At 40.6% G+C, this 26,845-nt stretch overlaps 1 protein-coding gene and 1 long non-coding RNA gene across 4 annotated transcripts in view; both read right to left on the bottom strand.

Annotated features, from left to right (window-relative positions):
- Nucleotides 1-26,845, bottom strand: part of RRM1 (ribonucleotide reductase catalytic subunit M1) — a 49,840-nt gene that overhangs the window by 10,014 nt on the left and 12,981 nt on the right. For all 3 annotated transcript variants that reach the window (XM_059708608.1, XM_059708609.1, XM_059708610.1), the window contains 9 exons: nt 25,108-25,147; nt 24,456-24,618; nt 17,306-17,447; nt 14,639-14,722; nt 12,759-12,920; nt 12,305-12,384; nt 11,476-11,677; nt 8,869-9,018; nt 8,110-8,331 (listed from right to left, as the gene is read on the bottom strand). In XM_059708608.1, the coding sequence (XP_059564591.1) occupies nt 8,110-8,331; nt 8,869-9,018; nt 11,476-11,677; nt 12,305-12,384; nt 12,759-12,920; nt 14,639-14,722; nt 17,306-17,447; nt 24,456-24,618; nt 25,108-25,147 (1,245 nt within the window). The remainder of the gene's footprint in view (nt 1-8,109; nt 8,332-8,868; nt 9,019-11,475; nt 11,678-12,304; nt 12,385-12,758; nt 12,921-14,638; nt 14,723-17,305; nt 17,448-24,455; nt 24,619-25,107; nt 25,148-26,845) is intronic.
- LOC132240870 (uncharacterized) lies at nt 2,167-8,103 on the bottom strand. The gene is made up of 2 exons (XR_009454422.1): nt 4,271-8,103; nt 2,167-2,798 (listed from the first exon to the last, which is right to left on the bottom strand). It is a non-coding gene; the product is annotated as an uncharacterized LOC132240870 (long non-coding RNA).

Below are 26,845 nucleotides of genomic sequence, written 5' to 3'. Positions count from 1 at the left end.
TGGGCGCTGCCCCCTGTCACGCTGACCCCAGTGCCGGGAGGCCTCGCGGCTCCACTGATCCTGGTGGGTGAGGGGATGATGGCTGTTTGCAGCTGGTCACACATCCTTCAGGGTGGGGGTCCCCACTGGGGTGCCTGGCCAGCCTGGGTGAGGGGATGATGGCTGTTTTCAGGCTGGCGGTGACTGAAGCTCCCAATCGCTCCTTTTCTTCTTTCTTTTTTTTAAAATTCTGGGCCAGCTTTAGCTTTGAGGCTTGGCTCCAGCTCTTAGGCCTCTGCTGCTGAAAGTAGGTTTCTGGCCTTTGCTTACAATGTTGTGATCCTGCTGGCTGAAGCCCAGTAGGTTTCTGGGGTTTTGTTTAGCTTCTATGTTTGTTACATAGTTGCTTGCAGCTCAGAGGCCTGCAGCGGCAGGCAGGGAACATTGGAGTCCTCCGTCACTGAAGCAAGCAAGCCTCATGTTAGTTTCAAGCTGCCTGGCTGCCGGCCGCCATCTTGGCTGGCAGTTAATTTGTATAACTCGCTGATTAGCCAATGAAAAGGGTATCGGTCGTACGCCAATTACCATGTTTCTCTTTTATTAGATAGGATTATAACTCTAGGTCCATCCATGTTTTCACAAATGGTAAGAATTTATTCTTATTCATAGCTGAGTAATAAGCCATTTATATATGTACATCATCTTTACCCATTCCTCTTTTCCTAAGACTCTGTGTTGTTTCCATATCTTGACTACTGTAAATAATGCTGTAATGAACATAGGAGTGCATATCTCTTCAAAATTAGTGTTTCAAATTTCTTCATATAAATATCCTAAAGTGGAATTACTGGGTCATATGGCAATTCTATTTTTAATTTTTTGAGGAACCTGCATACTGTTTTCCACAGTGGCTGCACCAATTTACAATCTCAGCAATAGTGCACAAGGATTCCCTTGTCTTCACAATCTCAACAAACTTGCTGGTTATTGATTTACTGGTGATAGCCATTCTAACAGGTGTGAGGTAATCTCATTGAGGTTTTAATTTGGATTTCCCTGATTGGTGATGTTGAGCATCTTTTCATATGTGTATTTCATATATCTTTTTTGGAGAAATGTCTGTTCAGGTCCTGCGCCTTTTTCAGTTTGCTTTTTTGGTATTACATTTTGAGTCCCCTATGTATTTGGTTATTAACCCCTTATCAGATGTATCATTGGCAAATATCTTCCATTCAGTAAGTTGTCTTTTCATTACACTGATGGCTTCCTTTGTTGTGCAAAAACCTTTTAGCCTTTTAGTTTGATGTAGTCCCATGTGTTTATTTTTCCTTGTTTTTCTTGCCTGGAGAGATATATCCAAAAAATATATATATATTGCTAAAGGCAATGTTAAAGACTTTACTGCCTGCTTTCATCCAGTTTTATGGCTTGTCTTACATTTAAGTATTTAATCCATTTTGTATATGGTGGGGAAAAAAGTAGTCTAGTTCCACTTTTTTAAATGTATCTCTCCAGTTTTTCCCAACATCATTTATTAAAGAGGCTGTCTTTACCACATTTGTATATTCTATCCTCCTTTGTCATAGATACATTGACCACAAAGGAATGGGTTTATTTCAGGGCTCTCTATTTGGATCCATTGATCTATGTGTCTGTTTTTGTGAGTACCATGCTGTTTTGATTATGACAGCCTTGTAGTGTAGTTTGCTACCAGGAGTATGATACCTCCAACTGTTGTTCTTTCTCAAGATGGTTTTGGTTATTCAGAATCTTTGTGGCTCCACATAAACTTTGGGATTATTTGTTCTAATTCTGTGAAAAAAATGTCATTGGTATTTTCATAGGGATTGCATTGAATCTGTAGATTGCTTTGGATAGTATGGACATTTTAAGGTGTTAATTCTTCCTATCCATGAGCATAGTGTAGCCTTCCAAAAAACTTTTTTGAGTCTTCTTCCATGTCTTAGTTTTCCAAATACAGGTCTTTTACTTTGTTGGTAAAATTTATTTCTAGGCATTTGATTCTTTTTGATGAAACTGTAAATGGAGTTGTTTTCTTAATTTCCCTTTCTGGTATTTCGCAAGTGGTGTATAAACATGCTGATTCCTGAATATTAATTGTAGATCCTGCTACTTTATAAATTTATTAGTTCTAATAGTATTTTGGAGGAACCTTTTTTTAAAAAAAACTTTGTGCTAAATGTTGTCATTTCAAAGCCATTTTTACTATCATTAGTTGATCAGTAAATGAATCAGAAACATAAGGATCACATTTCATGGAAATCTTGATTTTAAATCAGAGGAGAGTTGCTGTAGGGACAACAAACAATAAAATGACTTTTTAAAAAATGCACTTTTTATTTTTTGGTTTCATTCAGGCCTAGAGCTTGATCGCTGGCAAAGTTAAATGCAGATATGATATGGTTGCTCGAGTTTAATGAGAACATAAACCTGATTTCTATTACAGCACCAGAGCTTCCCTGGTGGAAACGCTTTCCAGCTGCTCCTCTGCCTTCTGTCACAGGCTGTGGGCCTAGTGCCCTCTTCCTAAATGCCATAGATGTCCTTCTGGCTTCACTTAGTAGCAGGCCCCAGTCAGCACCACTGGACGATCTCTCAGGCACCTCAAGTACTCTGTGCTTCCATCCCCACCACCTGGGACTGCACGACTGGTTTCTGCTGATCAGTGAGGCCCTGGCACAAACCCAGGCCGCTGCAATCCACTGCCCAGTGTCATCTCTTCACAGCCCTTGTCACAGTCTGTTTATCCTGCAGATTTTTGGTGGAATCCTTAGGGTTTTCTGTATGCAGTATGCCATCTGCAAACAAGTTTTACTTCAATTTGTATGCTTTTTAGTTTTTCCTTAAAAAAAGAAAAAAGTTTCTATTGATTTTAGAGAGGAAGGAGGAGGGAGAAAAACATCGATCGGCTGCTTCCTGCACAACCCCTACTGGGGATCAAGCCTACAACCCAGGCTTGTGCCCTGACCAAGAATCAAACCTGAGACCTTTTGGTACATGGGATGATGGAAAAAATGTCCTCGGGTGAGGATTAACCAACTGAGCCACACCAACCAGGGCCCTTAAATTTCTTTTTCTTGTCTGATTACTGTAGTTAAGACTTTTAATACTATGTTAAATAAAGGTGGTGAAAGTATACATTCTTGTTTTGTTCCTGATCTTAAGCAAAAAGCTTTCAGCTTTCTAGACTTGAGTATGTTACCTAAGGATTTGTCATAAATGCCCTTTATTATATTGTGGTATGTCCCCACTATCCTCACATTGTTGAGTTTTTCCTATCATAAATGGATGCTGCATCCAGTCAAATGCTTTTTTGCATACAGCAATATAATCATGATTTTTATCCTTCATTTTGTTTATGAAGTATATCACATAAATTGATTTACAGATGTTGAACCAACCCTGCATCCTGGGAATAAAACCCACTTATGGTGTATGACTTTTTAAATGTATTGCTGAATACAGTTTGCTAGAGTTTGCTAATATTTTGTTGAAGGTATTTTTGTGTCTATGTTCATCAAGAATATTTGCCTATAATTATCTTTTTTTGTAGTGTCTTTATCTAGTTTTGGTAGTAGGGTAATGCTGCCCTCAAGGAATCAATTTGGGAGGCTCCCTTCTTTAATTTTTTGGAACAGTTTTTAAAAATTGAAATTTACTGCATAAAGAATTTTTTTATTGTTGCCCTGGCCGGTGTTGCTAAGTGGTTAGAGTGTCAGCTCATGCACCAAAGGGCTGCAGGTCCGATCCCCAGTCAAGGGCACATACCTGGGTTGCAGGTTTGATCCCAGCCCCAGTCAGGGCATATGTGTGAGAAGCAACCAATTGATGTATCTCTTTCTCAGCAATGTTTCTCTCTTTTTCCCTCCCTCCCTCCCTTCCACTCTCTCTAAAAATCAATGGAACAAATACCCTTGGGTGAGGATTAACAACCAAACCAAAAACAAAAATTTTATTGTTGTATAATACACATAATATAAAATTTAACATCTTAACCATTTTTTTAGTACACAGTACAGCAATATATATATATATTTTTAATATTTTATTGATTTCTTACAGAGAGGAAGGGAGAGAGATAGAGAGCTAGAAACATCGATGAGAGAGAAACATCGATCAGCTGCCTCCTGCACACCCCCTGGGGATGTGCCCGTGACCCAGGTACAAGCCCCTGACCAGAATCGAACCTGGGACCTTTCAGTCTGCAGGCCGACGCTCTATCCACTGAGCCAAACCGGTTTCAGCCAGTACAGCAATATTAAATACATACACATTGTTGTGCACTATCACCACCACCCATCTACAGAAATCTTTTCATCCTGCAAAACAGAAATTCTATATCCATTAAATAACTCCCATTCCCACCCCCAGCTCCTGGGAACCATCATTTTACTTACTGTTTTTCACAAATTTGACTATTTCAGGTACCTCATGCAAGTGAAATTATATACTATCTGGCTTCTTTCCCTGAGCATAATGTGTTCAAGGTTCACCCATATTGTGGCATGGGTCAGAAATCCCCTCTTTTTAAAAAATAATTATTTTTCAATTACAGTTAACATACAATATTACATTAGTTTCAGATGTACAATGATTAGACATTTACATACATTACGAGGTGATCACCCCAGAAAGTCTAGTACCCTTCAGACACCATACATAGTTATAACATATTATTAACTATATTCCCTGAGCTGTACTTTACATACTCATGATTATTACTGACAATTTGTATTTCTTGATACCTTTTTCAACCATTCCAACTCCCCTCCCTTCTGGCAACCATCAATATGGTCTTTCAATATGTTTGCTTCTGTTTCATTTGTTCATATTTTTTATTTTGTTTTTTGGATTCTACATATAAGCAAAATTATGTGTTTCTTTCTCACTTTTTTCACTTAGCATAATATCCTCTAGGTCCATCTATATTGTCACAAATATAAGATTTTCTTATTCATGGCCGAGTAATATTCCATTGTATATATGCCACATCTTCTTTATCTACTCATCTATTGGTGAGCACTGAGATTGTTTCCATATTTTGACTATTGTAAATAATACTGCAATGAATATAGGGGTACATATACCTCTTTGAATTAGTGTTTTGGATTTCTTCAGGTAAATATCTAGAAGTGAAATTACTGGGTCATATGATAATTCTATTTTTATTCTGAGGCACTTGTGTACTGTTTGGTTTTATTTTTATTTAAGCAGACCCTTCAGCATTCCTTGTAATTCTAGTTTGGTAGTGATGAGCTTCTTTAGCTTTTTCTTGCTTGGGAAACAGTTGATCTTTTCTTTAATTCTAAATGATAGCTTTGCTGGGTAATCTTGGTTGTAGGTCCTTGCTCTTCATCACTTTGAATATTTCCTCTGGCTTGCAATGTTTCTGCTGAGAAATCAACTGATAGTATTATGGGGGCTCCCTTGTAGGCAACTAACTGCTTTTCTTTTATCGCTTTTAAGATTCTTTCTTTGTATTTAACCTTTGCCATTTTAATTATGCTGTGTCTTGGTGTGGACCTCTGGGTTCATCTTCTTTGGGACTCTAAGCTTCTTGGACTTGTCTATTTCTTCCCCCAGGTTAGGGAAGTTTTCAGTCATTATTTCTTCAATTAGGTTTACAATTCCTTTACTCTCTCTTCTGGTACCCCTACGATATGAATCTTGTAACACTTGATGTTCTCCCAGAGGTACCTTAAACTATCCTTATTTTAAAATTATTTTCTTTTTGCTGTCCTGTTGGATTTTTTCCACTACCTAGCCTTCCAGACTGATGATTCAATCCTGTTTCATATAATCTGCTGATTCCCTTTAATAAATTCATCATTTTAATCATTGCATTTTTCCTTTCTGACTGGTTGTTTTCACTCAGTTCATCTATTCTTAAGTTCATTGGGCATCCTTATAACTAGTGTTTTAAACTCTGTACCTGGTAGATTCCTTGTTTCCTTTTTTAGTTCTTTTTTTGGAGTTTTGTCCCATACTTGGAGCATGGTCCTTGTGTCATTTTGCCTGACTCCCTTTGCTTATTACTATGTATTAGGTAGAGTTGCTATGTCTCCCGGTATTGACAGAGTGGCTTTATGTAGGTGTTCTGTGGAGCTCACTGACACAGTCTCCCTGGTCACCTGAGCCAGGTGGGTCATGTATGGCCTCCTCTTGTAGTTGAGCTTCAACTGCTGTTGGCATGTCAGTGGGTGGGGCTGATCCTCATGCTAACTGGCTATGCGGGCTGGCCGGGACTACAGTAGACAAGCTGTTGTTTGGGGCTGACCCCATAGAGCAGAAGTTGCTTTAGCAGGTCTCTGGTGCCAGCTGAGTCTGTCCTTTGGGTGTCTCATTTGTGGAGCTGGTTAGGTGGTACTCTAATGTGGTCTGAAGTCAGCCATCAGGTTTGTTGGTCCTGGAGCCTCTTGGGAGGGGCTCTGGTGCAGGCCAAGGTCAGCTTATGCCAGGCTTGGGACCTCTTGGTAAAAGCTGCAAGTGATCTGCAGTTGGTTGTCGCTTTCGCTGGGTTAGGAGGCACTTGGAAGAGGCTACACTGCAAACCGATACTGAATGCTACTTGTGTCATTCTTGAACCCTTTGGTGGGTACAATGTGAACTGAGGCCACCTGTCACTTGTGCTAGGCTTGTGACCAATTAGTTGAAGTTATGTTACAGGCCACAACTGGCTGCCACTATGTAGCACCTGATAAAAGTGCTACATGCCCTACCCATGCAAGTTGAGACTGGATGTCACTTGTGTTGGGATAGGGCCGCTTAGCAAGAGCTACAAGGTGTGCTGACGGTTGTAAGACCTGCCTGGTCCACATCTAAACCCTTCCCATCAGTCTCAACATGTCTTCTTCTTTATATCCTTAGTTATAGGAATTCTGTTCAGCTAGTCTTTAAGTGTTCTCAGTGATGGTTGTTCTATAATTTAGTTGTAATTTTGATGTGATTATGGCAGGAGGTGAGCACAGAGCTTACATACTCTGTCATTTTGATCTGGGCACAGCCTGTCTTGAATGTATATTGTTTTAATTCAATAAGGTTAGCATTAGAAAATGAATATAGCTAGCATTCTTCTTAAGTCATTTAAGCAATGACTAGTTCTAAAACAGAACACCTGTTTTACTCCAGAGGACAAAAGTACCATATTAGTCTCTGATGGCTGGTTTTATAAATTACCACAATTTGGTGGCATAAAATGAGAAATATTTTCTCATAATTCTGGAGGCCAGAAACCCAAATCAACATGTTTTTGGGAGGACCAAACCCCTTCCAGAGGCTCTAGAGATTATGTTCTTTGCCTTTTTCAGTTCCTAGTGGCTATCAGCATTCCTGGGTTGTGACTGCATCACGCCAATTTCTGTATCCATGGTCATATTGCCTCCTCTTCTTTTCTGTGTCTCTTATAAAGACAACTGTCAGTAGATTTAGGGCCTATCTGGAAAATCCAGGATAACCTCATCTCAAAATCCTTAATTATATCTACAAAGACCCCTTTAAACAAAATAACAGAACATTCACATGTTCTAGGAATCTATATATATATAAGCGGCTAATACACAAAGTTTGACCCGAAGACTGGGAGTTCAATCACTCTCTATGATGTGTGCTGACCATCAGGGGGCAGCACAGAATGAAGGCCCCAGCCAGTAGCTGGCAGCCAGGGAAGGAAGGCTCCAATCGGCCCTGATCCCTGGCTAGGCCTAGGGACCCTACCCATGCACAAATTTTGTGCACCGGGCCTCTAATTATGCTATAAGCTTATCTTTTTGAGGGCTACCATTTAGCCTACTATAGGAACTCACAGGCAAAAATTTTATCCAACCTGACAGGCGTTTTCTGGCCATGCACATATGCACCACACTTGCAAGGCATGTGGGCTACAGTAACACCCATGATGTCCCAGAGGCTTGCAATTTGGCCTGCTTCCTCATGGTCAGAGACGCCTCAGAGGGTAAGACTTGTGCAGACGGAACCGTGGGTGGAGAGTATAGCAGATAGAGGGGACACCCGATAGAGGGTGGGGCAAACACATAGACCGTGCCCAGCAGTGCACAGGCAGGGTGGCCCGCAGAATGAGAAAAAAGAAGAAAATTTTATCTATATACTTACTCCTTTGCTGACTGGAGAGCCCTCGTAGGTTTCATATGGGCCATGCTCCTTGGCCAGATCACAGCTGGCTTCCAAGGCTCCATAATAAATGGTTTCAAAGATTTGCTTATTCAATAACTGGGCCTCTGGACTCTCAAAAGGATACCTCATCAGAATAAAAGCATCTGCCAGACCTTGTACCCCAATTCCAATAGGGCGATGACGTTTATTTGATAAGTATGCCTTAGAGAAGAAAGAGACATTACTGAACAGAAAAAAAGCAACATTCTGTACCAAATGACATACACTCTCTGTATCTGTTTTCTCACACCATTCCAATGATAACTATTTAAATGACTAGAGGCCCGTTGCAGGAAGATTCCTGCAAGAATAGGGCTTCCTGCGGCTGGCGCGAAGCAGAGAAGGGAGCGAAACCCGCTGAGGTGGGCTTTGCTCCCGCCTCTGCCACCTGGCTTGCTTCACTCCCGCCTCCGCCACCTTGGCTCTGTTCCTGTCTCTGCTGCCTCTACTTTGCTCCCTTCTGCAGCACTTCGCTTCCTTCTACATTGTCTTCAGTCTTCGCTCCCAGCCAGCATATGCAAATTAACCGCCATTGTGGCTGGGTTAATTTGCATATAGTTGCGCTGATTGGCTGGTGGGCATAGCAAAGTTATGGTGAATTGTCTTTTATTAGTGTATATGCCTGGCAAGCAGACTGTGATAAACTCCCTTCACTTTGAATTTCAATAATTATCAATAAGCAGAGATATCTATTCATACCTCTGGGATAGGGTAGTAGTTAATATCAATAATCTTATTCAAATTTCGGACAACGACTTTGGTGACTTCAGCCAGCTTCTTAAAGTCATATGTGTGTTCTGATGTGACATACATATTCAGGGCCAGGGAAGCCAAGTTACACACTGCAACCTGGAATGTAAAGAAAAAGAGTCAAGAATGACAAAATTTTTATTTCCTCTCTGTGGATAACACTATCATATAAGCCTCTAACACTCTACCATTAAAATTTTTCATTTTTATCTTTGACTTCTCCCTCTTCATCATTCATCAGTTCATTTCTAAATCCCCGTATTTATTCGCATGAGTTATAACATGCACCAGTGAATAGGTAAGATGAGGAAAAAATCCTGTGTTCCATAGTACATGGCTCTATTACCACTTATATCATATTGTGTTATAATTTTTTATGTATATCTGAGTAGATGTGCCCTGTCCAATACAACAATCACTAACCACATGTAATCAAACTTAAATGAAATTTAAAATTCAGTTTCTCAGCTGCACTAGTAACATTTTAAGTGTCCCACAGACACCAGATACAGAATATTTCCATCACTGCAAGAAAACTCTTCCAAATTACACATGCCCACCTCACCCTCACTGAGATTCTGACAAATCCTTAACAGAGGACCCAGCTGATGAATTTTGAAAAAGCTCTTCAGATGATTCTCCCATTACACTCACTATACTAGGTAATGACATTTTATAGGTAGGGATCCTATCTTATCCATATATTTTTAGTATGGGCGACACATCTGGCATACAGTAAGCTTAATAATGTTGAATTAATACACTTTCGTTTCCATTTTTATTATGACTATCCTAATCCAAAACCTCAATGCCTCTCACCTAGACTCCCTTGTGCCCTTCATACCTACTCAATTCTATACTTGTTGCCAAAGCACCCATTTTCAAAACATAGCTCAAATCATGTAAGTCTATTAAATGCTAGAGAGAGAAAATAAAACAAAAAAAGAAGATAAGAGTCCTGGGGATAAGAATGGAAGGAATGCCATTTTAAAATAGAGTTGTCCAGAAAGACCTCAATGAGAACATGACATAGGGACAAAGAACAGAAGAAGTTAAAAAGCAAGCCATGTGCCTATGTGGGGAGAAAGAGTATTAACAGCAAAAATCCTGAGGCATCCCTGGCTGGTTTGGCTTAGTGGTGAATGTCAGCCTGCCGACTGAAGGGTTGTGGGTTCGATTCCCAGTCAAGGGCATATATCTTGGTTGCAGGTTTGATCCCTGGCCCTGGCTGGGGCACGTGAAGGAGGCAACCAATTGATGTGTCTCTCTCACATCAATGTCTGTCTCTGTCTTTCTCTCCCTCCTTCTCTGTCTCACCCCTCCTCCATCCCTTCCACTGTCTGAAAATCAATGGAAAAAATATTCTTGGGTGAGGATTAAAAAAAAGGGGTGAATCCTTATTTGTCCATATTTCTAACAAATTTCTTTGTCAGAGGGTGAGGTGGGCATGTGTAATTTGGAAGAGTTTTCTTGCAGTCTATAATAATCTATCTTGTGTAATTATTTTAGTATATGTCAATTTCCTCCAACTGAATTATAAGTTTCCAGGGGGCAGAGGCTGTGCCATATTCATTTATCTTCCCAAAGCACTTAATACAGTGCTTTACACATAGCTGGGTACTAAATAAATTTTGAATTAAACGCAACCTTATCACTATGTTTAACTCACCATTTTCTCCCTGATTTTTCTTTTGTCATGGTATTTTTTTAGGTCCTACAATTTGTGATCTGCTCCTTCCTCCTCATTTTCATAGTTTATATCCAATATCCAAAAAGCTGTCATCCAACTACTACAACAATCTCATTAACCTAACCACAAACCTCTTTCCTATAACAGAAGCAAAATCTATCCTTCTCATCCCACCATTTTAATGCTATTTTCCTTTCTGAAACCTACACAGGCCTATGATACATTCCAGCTTTCACCTACTAACTCCTTTCCCCTGGCCAAAATCATCTCTACCAATATCAAACTTTAATGTATTTGCTACATCAAAACAAATTTGACACTCATTGCATAAAACCAATCCATATCTCTGATCTGTCATACAGACCTTTCTTCCCAAATGGAAGCTTTTCCATAAACTTTTTTTTTTTTTTAACTAAATCTGCATCTCCATTCTGGCCTTGTCTCTTTAGTGAATCACCTTAAAGATTTGAGATTAGAATTTTGTCTCACCATCACTGAAAGGATTCTCTACAAGTTTACATACTTTAAACTGAAAGAGCATCCTAACACATTTTTGTGTTTGTCCTAAACTACCATGACTGTACATTACTATTTCCCTCAAGTAAAGATTATTACAACATGTGTGTAAGAAACAGGTGACTGACTTCTACATGGCTTAGACTAAAAGATATTCAAGGGCACAGATCACACCTCTTCTTTCCTGTGTAATTGCTGTCTATTTTGGTGCCCTTCTGCTTACCAATAAGCTGTAAAATTTCCCTTCACCCATCTCAAGTGAAATCAAGTGAGGGATTCACAAATAATTAACTTCACTTCCTAAAATTCACCTCTCAGTAGTAGATTTAGGCAGAAATTTTTCTACCTACCTCATCTTTGCTGGTATATTCTACTATTTCTGTGCACAGGTTGCTGCATTTGATTGTTCCCAGGTTCTGCTGATTGCTCTTCCGATTACAGGAATCTTTGTAAAGCATGTATGGGGTACCTGTCTCTGTCTGAGACTCAATAATCGCATACCAAAGCTGTTGAGCTTTGACAACTTTGCGAACACGACCCTGTTTCTCATAACTGAAAGACAAAGCTAATATTATTTTAATAGTCCCTAAGAAAACCTTTATTACAGATAACATGAAGAAAGGCACTGAAATATAATATTGTAAAAACGCAATTTTTTTACTAAACTTAGCTAAGGAAAAAAATAAGAAATATGACATTTATTGTACTCTCACAAGAGCCAGTGAAGAAAGCCAGGCAATTTTAAATCTCTTCAAATACAACCCAAACCCACTAAATCAACACCACCTTCCAGAATAAAAAGAACAAAACCTAAAATAGTCAAATTGTGCTTTTGTGCTAAAGTAGTACCATTGTGCTATTAGTTAATGACATGTACTGTCCTAGTTGATTTTGATTTCTGTATGCAATATAAATTTATCAAATGTACTATATGACAAAGCAAAATAATAACCCTGCTAACACACTGCCTTCATTTTTAAAAGCATCAAAAAACTCAAAACCAAAATTTTGGTAAAGATTCAAAAAGTAAAGCTGACCAAAATAAAATTACTAGTCATATTCTCTCCTAGATGCTTCCAAATATTCCTAGAAACTGGCTAATAAAAGATATTGTTTTGCAATGTGGATCCCCAAATAAGAGAAAAACATGTAAAACATTATTTCATATTTTTCCCATACCTTTCATATAGCTTCTCAAATTCCTCTCCCCAAACCTCATCCAGACCAGGACACTCATTTGGACACATTAAAGACCAGTCCTACAAAGGGAAGAACAGTATCACACATGAGAAACTTCAAATAAGCAACCATACATAATCCATTAGAAACACTATAATGCATAGGGTGTCTTCCATAGACTGACTGGGAAATCTGCTATAGAAATAATCACTTTAGGCTCAGATCCATATATCTAGTTCTGCCTGTTTGTATACAATTTTAAGCATATAGGTCAGACAGCATCTACTTTGGAAAATAAAAACCCAGGAAAGCAGGAATGGCACCTCCTAACTTGTTCAAAATACCTTCTGTAGCAAAACTCATAGGTAGACTATTCCTAGGCATGATTTAAGATGATTAAAGAAAAAGCTTATGTGAGTTAAGTAATTATTATGAACAGGTATCCATCTCTCACCTGATTAGTCTCCACTCGTTTCATGAAGAGATCTGGAATCCAAAGGGCAAAGAAAAGGTCCCTGGCACGCTGTTCTTCCTTTCCTGTGTTCTTCTTTAAATCAAGAAACTCAAAGATGTCTAAATGCCAAGGCTCCAGGTAAATAGCAAATGCTCCAGGTCGCTAAGGTAAACAATCATCAATCTTTTCAGAATCAGAATGAAACAAAGAAACTTCATATTTTCCAAAGCACTTTTATATCTCCTTGGATCTTCACTGCAATTAATGAATTAAATGAGATAATACAAATAAAAGTCCTATAAGAATATAAATTAGTAATATTTTTCTTATAATACCAAGAGTAAAAAAAGAGTATTTGACATAAAGAAAATGTGGAAAAGAAAGATTAAATAACTTGTCCAAAGTGATACAGTGAACTAGAGATGGAGCTTCCTCTTCAGTTGTCCTCCAGCTCACTTTACACTATATAACATGCATAAAGCCCAAAGATAATCACTTTAACTTTGACAATAGTTTGTGCTTTTACTAAAAGTCAAAAAGGTGCTATGTCTTATCAAGGTCCCTATAGATTTTTTAAAATTATTTTAAAAAAATGTTTTTATTGATTTTTTTTTTAGAGAAAGAGGAAGGGAGAGGGATAGAGAGATAGAAACATCAATGAGAGAGAAACATCATCGATGGGCTGCCACCTGCATGCACCCCACAGGGGATCAAGCCCACAACCTGGGCATGTGCCCTGACCAGGAATCCAACCGGCAGCCTCTTGGTTCCTGGGTCAATGTTCAACTGCTGAGCTATACCAGCTGGGCTAGATTTTTTTTTAAGTACACCAGAGAAATTTCATAAACTAAGAGATGATTAGTATGCCTACATATATCCATGAGATGCAGGCTCATGTTACAAACTATCCTGCTGATATTAAATAAACAACCCAATCTTCTCAACTTTACTTTTACCTCTATAAAATATGCAGAATTTTATTTTTTTTAAAAGATATTTTCATTGATTTCAGAGATGAAAGGAGAGAGATAAGGAACATCAATGATGAGAGAGAATCATTGATTGTCTGCCTCCTGCATGTCTCTCTCACATTGGGGATCGAGCCCACAACCAGGGGGTGGGCCCTGAGCAGAAATCAAATGGTGACCTCCTGGTTCATTGGTCAACACCTAACCACTGAGCCATGCCAGTTGGACCAGAGTTTTGTTTCTTTAAAGAAAAACTTAGAAGACATATGACAACTCCTTTTCAAGATTAAGTATTAATATAAGTCACAACTTTAGCAGTTGTCTGCAAAGAAACTGTCATGTAATAAAGCTGCTGACTAGATCATTGGCTGTCTGGAGCCAGTACGTATGAACAGGAAGGATAGGGGTGATTAATATAAAGGTGCAGGAAGAAAAATTTGGGGGTAATGCCTATATGTATGGTAATTACATAGTTAAAACCCACCAAAATGTACATTTCAAGTGTGTGCACTTTAAAATAAATCATACTCATTAAGCTGATTTTAAAACTTAAAAAAAAAAAGGCAGTTGTTAGAAACACACAATGAATCATCTTATGATAAGCATGGATGGCTAATAGTTTTTAGTTCTGATTTCCAGTACTTTCTTTTTTTTTTTTTTTTTTTTAATATATATTTTATTGATTTTTTACAGAGAGGAAGGGAGAGAGATAGAGAGTTAGAAACATCGATGAGAGAGAAACATCGATCAGCTGCCTCCTGCACATCTCCTACTGGGGATATGCCCGCAACCCAGGTACATGCCCTTGACCGGAATCGAACCTGGGACCCTTCAGTCCGCAGGCCGACGCTCTATCCACTGAGCCAAACCGGTTTCAGCTGATTTCCAGTACTTTCAAGTGACAGAGCATACCTTGTTCCCACCTTGATCCACATATCGAGCTGTATTGTTATATACTCTCAGCATTGGTACAAGGCCATTGGAATTGCCGTTAGTCTGAAAGAGAGACTGAGAATAAAGGCATCTGGAGGAGAAAGAGGGGGCTCAGCAAGAAAAATAACAAAATGACTAAAGAATGAACAAAATACTCTTTCCTAGTCTATAAAGTTTTACATGCTCTTCATTTTACCTCTGCTTTGAAAATATAATGCCCAATAAAATCAACAAATTGTTGAATAAATTATAATTATATACAAAGTTATTTCATAGCATCTCTAATTTACAATTAGACATAATAAATACAAGTCAAAAGAATCCAGTATCAGGATAAATTCCACACCTTAAAAATATTTATTCTCCAAAGAATTCAAGGCAACTTACAATAAGAATTATAAGCAATGGGTAAATCAAGACAATAAACAAGTAAATAGAGATTCTCAGCAATAAATGGATTCTGGAATGAAGATAAGAAAATATAGACTCCTAAGACTCGGATAAACCTCATCAAATTTCAAAAATAATTCTTCTAACCCATGGCAAGCCTTTGAACAGTCTAGAAAGATAAACGAGCAATGGCTCACCCTATTATTACGTATAAGTACTGTATATATCACAGCACCTCCAAAACACCACATGGAGTGTTTTCCTTCTGGACTCTGTATCTTTATTCTATAGAATTAGATATTTTCTTCAGATTACAAATGAAGAAACAAACACAAAGATATAAAGTAACTTGCACTTGGCACTACTAGTAAGTAGTGGAAATAGGATTTAAATCCGGGTCTTACTTAAAATCATTATCTTGACTCCCAAGGAAAAGTGAAGTAGTAGTGCTTGAATTTACATCACAGAATGTCAATGTTTAAAACTTAATCCTGGCTCTATCACATATTAAATGACTAATCTCTGGAAGTAATTTAACTTTCTAAGCCTCAGCTTCTTCACTTATAAAGTGAATACAATAGTGCCTGCAGGGCCTACACCCACAAAATTAGTGTAAGGCATAAAGTTCCTACCATGTGTATGTAATGTTATCTATGTCATAAGGTTGTAGCTGTAGTAAGAATTAAATGAGTAGTTCATGTAAAACTTTTTATAATAGACTTAGTACACAGTAAGCAATCAATAAATGACAGCTGCTATTATTATAAAACTAGAGGCCGGGTACACAAATTCGTGCATGGGTGGGGTCCCTCGGCCTGGCCGGCAATCAAGGCCTATTGGGGGGCCAGCCAATAAGGGGGAGGGACCCCAGGAGGTTGGCCAGCTGTGGGGAGGGACCCCAGGAGCTTGGCCGGCCAGGGGAAGGGGCCACGGGAGGTTGGCCGGTGGGGAATGTGAAGTGGCTGTGGGAGGATGGCCGGCCAGGCGTGTGGGGGACCCCCGCGGAAGGTTGGCTGTGAGTGCACTAACCACCAGGGGGCAGCTCCCTGGTGGTCAGTGCGCGTCATAGCAACTGGTCAAGCAGTTGTTCCGGTCATTCGGTCATAACAGTTGTTTAGGCTGTTATATCCTAATATATAAAAATCCAGGGTCGTCATGACCGAAACAACCAGACAGACAACCGAACAGCAGGCTGCGTTGGGTGACAAGTCTGGCAGGGGGGTAAGGGACAACCAAACGACTGAACAGCAGGCTGTGTGGAGCGACCAGGCCAGCAGGGAGATTAGTGAGGACGACCAAATGAATGAACAGCAGGCTGCATGGGGCAACCAGGACGGCAAGGGGGTTAGTTAGGGACGACCAAACGACTGAACTGCAGACTGTGTGGGGCGACTAGGATGGCAGGGGGGTTAGTGAGGGATGACCAAATGACTGAACAGCAACTGCGTGGGGCGACCAGGCCAGCACAGCAGGCTGAGTAAGGCGACCAGGCTGGCAGGGGTGGCAGTTGGGGGCAACCAGGCCGGCGAGGAGGGCAGTTGGGGGCGACCAGGCTGGCAGGAAGGGCAAGAAGGCGCAACCAGGCCAGCGAGGAGTGGGGGGCAATTAGGGGCAACCAGGCCAGCAAGGGGGGCATTTGAAGGCAACCAGGCCGGTGGGGGGGGGGGGCAACTGGGGGCGACCAGGCCTGTAGGGGTGGCAGTTAGGGGCAATCGGGTGGCAGTTAGGTGCAATCAGGCCGGCAGGCAGAGGCGGTTAGAGGTGATTAGGCTGTCAGGAGAGGCAGTTAGGGGCAGGCAGGCAGAGGCAGTTAGGGGTGATCAGGCTGGCAGGGGGGGGCAGTTAGGAGCAATCAGGCAGGCAGGCAGGTGAGCAGTTAGGAGCCAGCGGTCCCAGATTGTGAGAGGGATGTCCCAGATTGGAGAGGGTGCATGCTGGGCTGAGGGGACCCCTTCCCCATGCACGAATTTCATGCACCGGGCCTCTAGTATATAGATAAACCAGAATTCTAAAATATAAATCAAAATCTCAGATAAAAAGGATTCTAGAGATCATCTATACTAACCCTTAAATAAAACAGAAGAAAATGAAGTCACAAGCAGTGAAATGACTCACTCCAAGTCATACAACCAGCCAGTAACTAACAGACTTAGGTCTACCAAGCCCCAGCATATGCCCTCTCAACCATAAGCTTGGTTGCTTATGGACTTGAATTCCTCTAGTCTACACATTTTTAATCATACAACAGAAGCTTACCCCAGCAATGTAGCTACCAGTAGCTCGAATACAGCTCACAGCAACACCAATTCCCCCAGCAGACTTGGAAATCAATGCACACTGCTTTAATGTGTCATAAATGCCTTCAATACTATCATCTTTCATACTCAGAAGGAAACAGCTATAGGGGAAAGAAGTCACAACATATGAAGGAAGTGAAGCAAAGCAGAGTCACAGAAATAACTACATAATCCAAAGACAGTAAGTTAGGCAAATAAAAGATTCGAAGTTTACAAAATTACTAGGTGTTTTTAGAAGAAAAAATATATACTGTTACTAGCTATGACATAGTAAAACATATCAACATATCATATTGTTTTGTTGTTGTTTTAAGATGTAGTTCATTTATCAACAACATGGGGTCAGAAAAGCCCAACTGTAGGGGATCTTATCACTAGAACCAGTCTCAAGCAACCTTATGCATCTCTGCTCCCTCTCCAGTGCTTGGGAGCTCTCAATTGCTCTCCTGGCTGCTGGGTAGGTGAGGGGCCCACCCTACCCCTGCCCACAGAAGGGGGCTCAATATACTTTAGCCACCTCACCCAGGAGCCAGTGCACAGATCCCTTTGGAGGACACTTTCTCAGCCCAGCAGGGACCAGGACCAGGGAGGCCAAGACAGCTGGTGACGGCACACCCTGTGTGAGCTGAGGAGCAGCAGGCCTGGTAAACCCCTTCAGGGGACCAGAGCCTTCCCGAACACTTCTCCCTGCATGGTGACCCACAGCCAGGATCAACAGAGCCCCACAAAGACCTGCTGCAAGCTGGCAGATAGGCTGATGTGAAGGGAGGGTGGCAAGAGCCAGCCGGCTGGGGGTACAGCCCCTTTGCCACCCGTGCTCCCTGCCACCCAGTCCGTCCGCTATCATATTGTTTTAAAATCACCTTGCTGCCAACTCTAGATGATAAGCCTAGAAGGAAGTCTTAGAGATAAGTCTAAAATATTAGCTTAGGGACTCTTTCCCCCTCCCCACATGGGAGTCTGTACTTGTTCTTCAATAAATATCCACCTTTGCATAAATAAAATAAATAAATAATAAAACATTAGCTTACATGTTCACCAGATTGCAAATGTGCCATCATCACATTTTCTCATGCAAATCCTAAACATTCATAACAGTCTTTTCCACCTATTACTAAGCCAAGAAAAATTAAACATTTATGAAAAAAAGAAACATCTATGCAATGGTCAACCAATTCTTTGATATGTCACCAAAATTCAGCTCCCTGTCTTTTTGAAGACAACCTCTGTGCCTGTGCTTTGAATCTTCAACCTATTCCCTATCTCAGGAACCATACTCTACCAATGATCATTTCACTACCTTGAATATTTGTTGGGGGTCCAACCCCAGCAGGCCCAGGGGATCCCAAAGGTGTGGATGGAATCGGCAAAGAAGGAATGACACAGAGGCAGCGTTCAGGTGATCATCATAGCCAGGTTCTGTAGTCAAGTTCTCTCGCTAGGTTCTCCAGTCAGGTTCTGTGTGTCATTGTCTTGTTACATCTGTATTTATACCAGTTGATTTTAATCCTATCAATTTCTATTCCAAAGGTTAGGGCGTTTCTTATCTCCATTCCAGGGAGTAAAGATTACGTAGCTTAAGTGTGATTGTTCATAGTTAAAGTGATTAACTACCCGCCTGGCACTTAGTTAAGGGGTTTTATCCCCTCCCTAACTTCAGGGAAAAATCCCTACCTGGGGAAACAACCTTTCTCTGAGAGGTGACCTTGGTTGAAACACATAGGGCCAAGGAGGGGAGCAAACATATTAAGAACAGTATGCCATATACGCCAGGTCCCTTGAAACATGCTGTGCAGATGTTTCTTCCCTGCAGCGACTGTGTCAAGCAGCAAGGATGGACTGACTTTCGGCAAATATTCAACCAATCAAATGTATTCTATCCATTAACTTCTACTGAATATTTAGACATTCAGAAAGATAGAGAATAATATATTTTGTACTTATTACCACCTATCTCAATTAATTAGACACTATAAAGTCTAATTATAATCCCACTAGAGGCCCAGCACACATGAAATCAGGTGTGGTTAGGGTCCCTAGGCCTAAACTGGCCTCCATCACTGGCCTCTGGCGCCCTGCGACGCTGTGAAGCTCCATGCCCCAGGACGCTCCTGCTTCGCAATGCTCACGGCCCCTCGACTACTCTGCGATGCTCCCTCTGCCCTGCCACTGCTTCACTAAACCCCCCACCATGTGACTGCTCCACGAAACTTGCTGCCGCCCAGTTACTGCTCCACTAAGGTCGCTGCCGCCCCACAAAGCAGCCAGCCGCTGACACTCAACAGTCCCCAGTCCCGCCCACTGCCACCACACCCTCATGGCAAGTGGCTCAGGGGCCAGGGAACCAAGAGGTGCTCTATGCATTTCATGGTGACCAGTCGCCCATTTGGTCATTTCAGTCGTGAGGGCACCTGGCTCTTTATATATTAGGTTACCTTCTTATACATTTTGACCTTTTAGCATTTACATATGTTCTACATTTTCAAAATTTCTGGTTGCATATTTATTTATCCTCTGCAAGTTGGTTTTAATTCAATATTGTATTAGAGCCCTAGCTGTTTTGGCTTAGTAGATAGATCGTCGGCCTGCGGACTGAAGGGTCCTGGGATCGATTCCGGTCAAGGGCATATGCCTGGGTTGTGGGCTCGTTCCCCAGTAGGGGGTGGGCAGGAAGCAGCCAATCAATGATTCTCTCTCATCAATGATCTCTCTCTTTCTCTCTCTCTCCCTTCCTTGCTGAAATCAATAAAAATAAAAAATACGATTCTCCAAAGTGAACATGTAAGTATTTTCTATTTACCAATGTATGAATGAGTTCCCTGTGTTCTATAATCTTACCAACCTTGGCATTATTAGCCTTTGCATTTTTATCAAACTGATGAGTATGATATACCTCATTATATTAGCTTTTGCACTTTTATCAAACTGATGAGTATGATATACCTCATTATATTAACTTTCATTTTCCTAATTATTAGCAATATTTATCATCTCACATGTTTATTGGCCAATCAAGTTTCTTCTTCTATGAATTATTTTTCACATCCCTTGCCCATGTTTCTATCTGGTTCTCTGTCTTTTTCTTATAATCCTTTGATAGTTAATATACATTGCAAATATCTTCTCCCAGTCTGAAACTTGTTTTGTCACTGTTTTTGGTTCACAGAAGTTGTAATTTTAATGTAGTCAATTTTCCTTTATGTTGTTTTGCTTATTATATTTTAAGAAGTCCTTCACTATTGTGAGGTCATATATATTCTCCTAAAAAAATATAGGTTGAAGCATTAAGAGTCATGATGTCTAAAACTCACTTTCAAATGACTCAGCCAAAAAAATTAAAAAAAAAAAAATACACACACACACACATATATGAAAAAATATCAGTAATCTTTTGATCTAAGCAGAGGTGGGTATATGGATGATATTCATTGTCCTTTTCTTTAAACTTACTTGAATGTTTGAAATTCATAGTCAAAAGTTGAAGAGGAAAATAGATATCTATTTTCTCTATATGCTCTTCTAAAAGATTTTACTTTCACATTTAGTTTTTCTTGAATTTATTTCTGTATATAGCATGTAAAAGGGAACTCTAATTATACTTTCCCCATAGGATAGCCAATTTCCCTAGCACTGTTTTGTTAATAAAATGCAATGACACCTCAGTTATTCATGTTCCCATATAAGCCTGAATCTATTTCTGTGCTCTTATGCTCCAGTGTTTTGTTTTGGTTTTTTTTTTTCCTACCCCAGAGTAAATACCACACATATTGATAGCCTTCCAGTTGTCTTGAAATCTGGGCTTTTTCTTCAAAATTGCCTTGCAGTTTCCTTTGGCTGCCCTAAGAAATTACCACTTAATTTGGCAGCTTAAAATAGAAATGCATTCTCTCATAGTTCTGGAGGCCCGAAGTTCAATATCAGTTTCACTAGGCCAAAATCAAGAACACTCCCTTTAGTGGCTCAAGGGGGAGACTATATTCATTGCCTCTTCTAGCTCTGATGGATCCTTTGCTTGTAGCTACATTCCTCCAATTTCTGCCTCCATCTTCACATTGCCTTCTTTTCATCTACATATATCATTCTCTCTCTCAGCCTCTCTCTTCTCTTACAAAGATACTTTTGATTGTATTTAGGGCCTGAATAATTTTAAAAAATATACTTTTATTGATTTCAGAGACAAAGGGAGAGGGAGACAGAAACATCAATGATGAGAGAGAATCATTGATCAGCTGCTTCCTGCACGTCCCCCACTGAGGATCAAGCCTGCAACCCAGGCATGTGCCCTTCACTGGAATTGAACCCAGGACTCTTCAGTCCACAGGCCGATGGTCTATCCACTGAGCCAAACCACCTAGGACCTGCCTGGATAATTTAGGATAACCTTCCCATGTCAAGATCTTTCTTAATTATATCTACAAATACCATTTTTCCTTGTAAGGTAATATTTACAGGTTCCAGAGATTAGGGCCTGCTACCTTTCAGCAGCCTACTCGATTATTCTTAGTCTTTTGCTCCTCCATATAAATTTTAGAATGATCATGTTGAAATTTTGTATGGAATTATACTTAATCTACAGTTTAAATTGGGAAAAACTGACCTCTTTGCAATATTAAATTCATTTTTTAAATATAAAAATCACCTTATTTTTTAATATCCAACTATGTTTGAAAATTTTCTCCTTAAGAGCCTTCTCTATCTTTTATTAGATTTGTTCTTGGGTAACCTACCAGTATTATAAATAATATATTTTTAAACTTAATCTTCTAATATCTAAGGTATAGAAATTTAATTGATTAATTTATATTGAACTAATATATCCAAATCTTTTGCTGAAATTTCTAATAGACCTGTTTTTAGTGGATATTTTTAACCAATTAAGAAAGTTATTTTCTGTATTGATTTTGCTAATTTTTATTATGACAGAGTATTAAATGGTATAAAATATTAGTGCAATGGAGTACATTAATATACTCTTGATAGCACATCCTTGAATTCCTGGAATGAATCAGCTTGCTAAGGGTGTTTTGTTTGTTTGCTTTGTTTTTTACAGATTATTGGACTCTGTTCCAGTGTTCCCTTTCCAAAAAATAGCATCACCATTCATCTTCTTACTCTACCTATACATAAACTCAAAAACAATCCTTGGCTCATCATATCCAAAACGTCATCAAATTCTGTCAATTTTACCTCCAAAACTATCTTTTGAATCTATTTCTTTCCATCTCTACTTTCACCTCCTAATCCAAATTACCATAATCTCTAGTACAGACTACTATAAACATCCCTTAATTAGCTGGCAGTATTTACTTCTATATATAGACAGATAGATAGATACTAGAGGCCCGATGCACGAAATTCGTGCAAGAGTAGGCCTTCCTTCCCCCAGCTGCCAGCACCACTTCCCTCCGGCACCTGGGCTTCACTCGAAGCCCCAGCTTCGTCTAGAAGGTCATCTGGAAGGACATTGGGTCTAATTAGCATATTACGCTTTTATTATTATATACTAGTGGCCCGGTGCATGAAATTCATGTGGGGGGGGGGCGGGGGGGCGGTTCCCTCAGCCCAGCCTGGACCCTCTCGCAATATGGGACTGCTGGCTCCTAACCGCTCACCTGACTGCCTGCCTGATTGCCCCTAACTGCCCTCTGTGCCAGCCTGATCTTGTCCCCAATGGCCCTCCCCTGCTGGCCTGATCTCACCTCCAACTGCCCTCCCCTGCCAGCCTGATCACCCCTAACTGCCTCTGACTCAGCTCCCACCACCATGGCTTTGTCCAGAAGGAAGTTGGACGTCAGAAGATGGCCGGTCAACCCGGTCTAATTAGCATATTACCCTTTTATTAGTATAAATTATGTAGGATAGGATTGTGTAAAATGGGGGGAGGGAGCCTTTTTCAGCAGGAGGAGATGCTCTTGGCAGACATCTATATCTGGACTGATAGCCAGCCATATGCACTATACTGCCAAAGCGGTCATTAAAAAATTGAACCACTTTCTTACACCTTACATCAAACAGCTGTTGCCCTTAAAACCCCTCCTCAGCCTCCACCTTAGGTTCTGCCTTTGCAGTTCACCCAGATTAAGTTCTGACTGGTCGGTTTCGATGCCAGTCAGCGCCAAAAGCTCTGCTTCTTAGGCAGCCATTGCCTCCTGGCACTTCACCAGGATAGGTTCTGATTGGTCAGTTTCAATGCCAGTCAGCGTCAACAGGCCTATCTCTGGGCCTGATCAAAGAGACGGGGCTGATCTACAGCCCCCAAGGAGGCCCGGAGAGAAACAGATGTGCGGTTGCTGGCGAACGCCAGAGAGAAAGAGAGAGGGAACGGCTGATCAACAGCTGCTAGTGAGGCTGCGGATCAGACCCTGCCTCTGTCTTCGTGCCTCTCTCCGGGCCTGATCCGCAGTCCCCTTGGCAGTCAGTGCTGGGTCGCCACAGCAACCCAGCACTGACTTCTGGTGTTCGGTTCAGCCTTCGGTCGTTGTGGATGTTACAGACCCTGGCTCTTTATATATAAATACACACACACACACACACACACACACACACACACACATATATATGTATGTATTTTATTGATTTCAGAGAGGAAGGGAGAGGGAGATAGAAATATCAATGATGAGAGAGAATCATTGATAAGCTGCCTCTGCACGTCCTACACTGGGGATCAAGCCTGCAACCCGGGCATGTGTTCTAACCTGGAATCGAACCATGACCTCCTGGTTCATAGGTCGACGCTCAACCACTGAGCAATACTGGCCAGGCAGTATTTACTTTTTTCAAAACCTGGCTGAGATATAAATTCACATACCATAATATTCCCCATTTAATGTGTACAATTAATGGCTTTTGGTATATTCACAGAATTGAGCAACCATCACTGGAATCAAGCTTAAAATTCATTATCAGCATTTGTCCCCCTCTAATTCATTTACCACACTAAAGAGATGTTTCCAGAATGCAAGTCTCATTTAATCAGAGCAGAAGTGATTTAAATGTTCATTAAATTAATCTTTCTGTGATCAACTGCCTAGTTGTTCAGGCCAACATTTATTTGCCTAGTCAAAACCATTTCAGAATTTTAAAACTGACTATAGATGAGGCACACATACCTAGAAAGTTGTGGGCGGTTGGTGCCAGCATTGAAGAGCGTGGGAGAGGCATGGGTAAACCACCTCTCAGAAAGAAGGTTGTATGTTTCAATAGCAGCATCGATATCTTCTTCGTGAATCCCCACAGATACCCTCATCAACATATGTTGTGGTCTTTCAGCCACTAAAATCAAAAGAGGAGTTTTCACATGATGGAACATGTCAGACAACCTAGGCTAGACATGTACCTGAGTCAAAAAGAAAACAATTTTAAAAAGCAGACAATTAAAAAAAAAAAGCAGGACAATTATTCATAAACTAGGCCTAAAGTTAAAAATGTTAGTCAGAGCCGAAACCGGTTTGGCTCAGTGGATAGAGCGTCAGCTTGCGGACTGGAAGGTCCCAGGTTCGGTTCCGGTCAAGGGCATGTACCTGGGTTGCAGGCACATCCCCAGTGGGAGATGTGCAGGAGGCAGCTGATCGATGTTTCTCTCTCATCGATGTTTCTAACTCTCTATCTCTCTCCCTTCCGCTCTGTAAAAAATCAATAAAATATATTTTTTAAAAAAAATGTTAGTCAGAGTTTAGACAGAAATATTAAGGCAAATAGCTCAAAGCTCTATATTCAGTATAATGCACAGAAAATAAAACACACAAACATCTTTATTCTCACCTTTTCCATTGATCTTCAACAAATAGGACCGTTCTAGCGTCTAGAAAAAGCAAAGCAACCAAAAAACGTCCAGAACAGTTCTTAAAGACACAGTAGATATAACATTCACAATGAGTCAATCTATTTAAATCTTCTCAGTTTTCATAAAATTTTAAATGAAAATAATAATATATTTACTCTTACTAACTTCAGCTCCATGGAACATTATCAATTGGCTATTTGTTTTGGTAAAGACTGCATGAAATTTCTGGAGAAAGTTAGCTCTATATTAATATGTATAACATCAATAGCAGCAGTTACAGTATTCACCATCATCACAATGGTTAACAGGTATAAAGTACTTATAACAGGCTAGGCATTGATCTAAGCAACATACTCACTTATCCTCAACAGAATTTGTTGTTAAAATTATATTATACAGATGGAAACCACCGTGCAATGCCAGAATTATAAAGGTTGAATGACTGAAAATCATAACTTTTGCAAGAGAGTCACTGTGTCTGGAGAGTACAAAGTGAGATGGAGAATGGGTAGAGATGATTTGGGGATGTAGACTATCTATACTAATAAAAGGGTAATATGCTAATTAGACTGGACATCTTCCAGTCATCCTTCCAGACAAAGCCACAGTGGCGGGGGCCAAGTCAGAGGCAGTTAGGAGCGATCAGGCTAGCAGGGAAGCAGTTGCGGGGGGGGGGGGGGGGCGTAGAGACAGGCCAGCAGGAGGGCAGTTAGGGGGGGGCCAGGTTGGCAGGGGACCAGTTAGGGGGCAACCAGGCTGGGAGGGCACCAGTTGGGGGTGGTCAGGCCGGCAAGCAGAGGCAGTTAGGGGCAATCAGGTGGGCAGGCAGGCAAGCGGTTAGAAGCCAGCGATCCCAGATTGCGAGAGGGATGTCCTGGAATGAAGAGGGTGCAGTCTGGGCTAAGGGACCCCCACCCCACCCCTGCACGATTTTCGTGCACCGGACCTCTAGTTAAGCTTCATAAAAGATTCTGAAGAAAAAAAATTATATTATACTATCCCCATTCTAAGATGAGGAAACTAAGCATAGAGAGATTAAGTAACTTGCTAGTAAGAAGTAGAGCAGAACCTGGGGTGTGGAGTAGGAGGTGGCAGTGGAGGAACTGAGACAAAGAGAGAAAAATGCATAGACATGGACAACAGTGTGGTGACTGCCATGGGGAGGATTGAGGAGGAGAGGTGGAGAAGGGTATGAGGGCATAAATGGTGATGGAAAGAGACTTGGGGTGGTGAACACACAAAATAATGTATAGATGATGTGTTGTGGAATTGTGCACATGAAACTTGTATAATTGTTTTAAGCAGTAGTAAATTAAATTTAAGAAAAGGAAAGAGGGAAAAAAAAGTAGAGCCAAGATTCGAACCCAGGTCTAACACCAACATTCAGGTTCTCAATCACAGTTTACCAACACAAAAGTACCTAGAAAAGCACTTGGGACTCAGTAGGGATTCAATAGTTGTTGCATAAACAGTAAAACAATATCGAATCATTATGGCAAATTATCTGCACAACTCCTCAGGTAATCCAGAAGTAATATTTAGAAACTCTGAAAATTGCAAATGGGTAAGCTATATTTCTTTAATTCAAACAACCACTATCCATCTACCCCACTAATTCCCTAGGTACATCCCAACTTCCATCAACTTATTGCCTTTATAACTGTATCACTAAACATAAACAAAAACCTGTATTTCCTGACTTAAGGAGAAATTCCC

Source organism: Myotis daubentonii, chromosome 9 (genome assembly GCF_963259705.1).
Source record: "Myotis daubentonii chromosome 9, mMyoDau2.1, whole genome shotgun sequence".
NCBI classification, from domain to species: Eukaryota; Metazoa; Chordata; class Mammalia; order Chiroptera; family Vespertilionidae; genus Myotis; species Myotis daubentonii.
The sequence above is the reverse complement of the archived record's forward strand: the minus strand, read 5'-3'. Positions and strand labels throughout refer to the sequence as shown.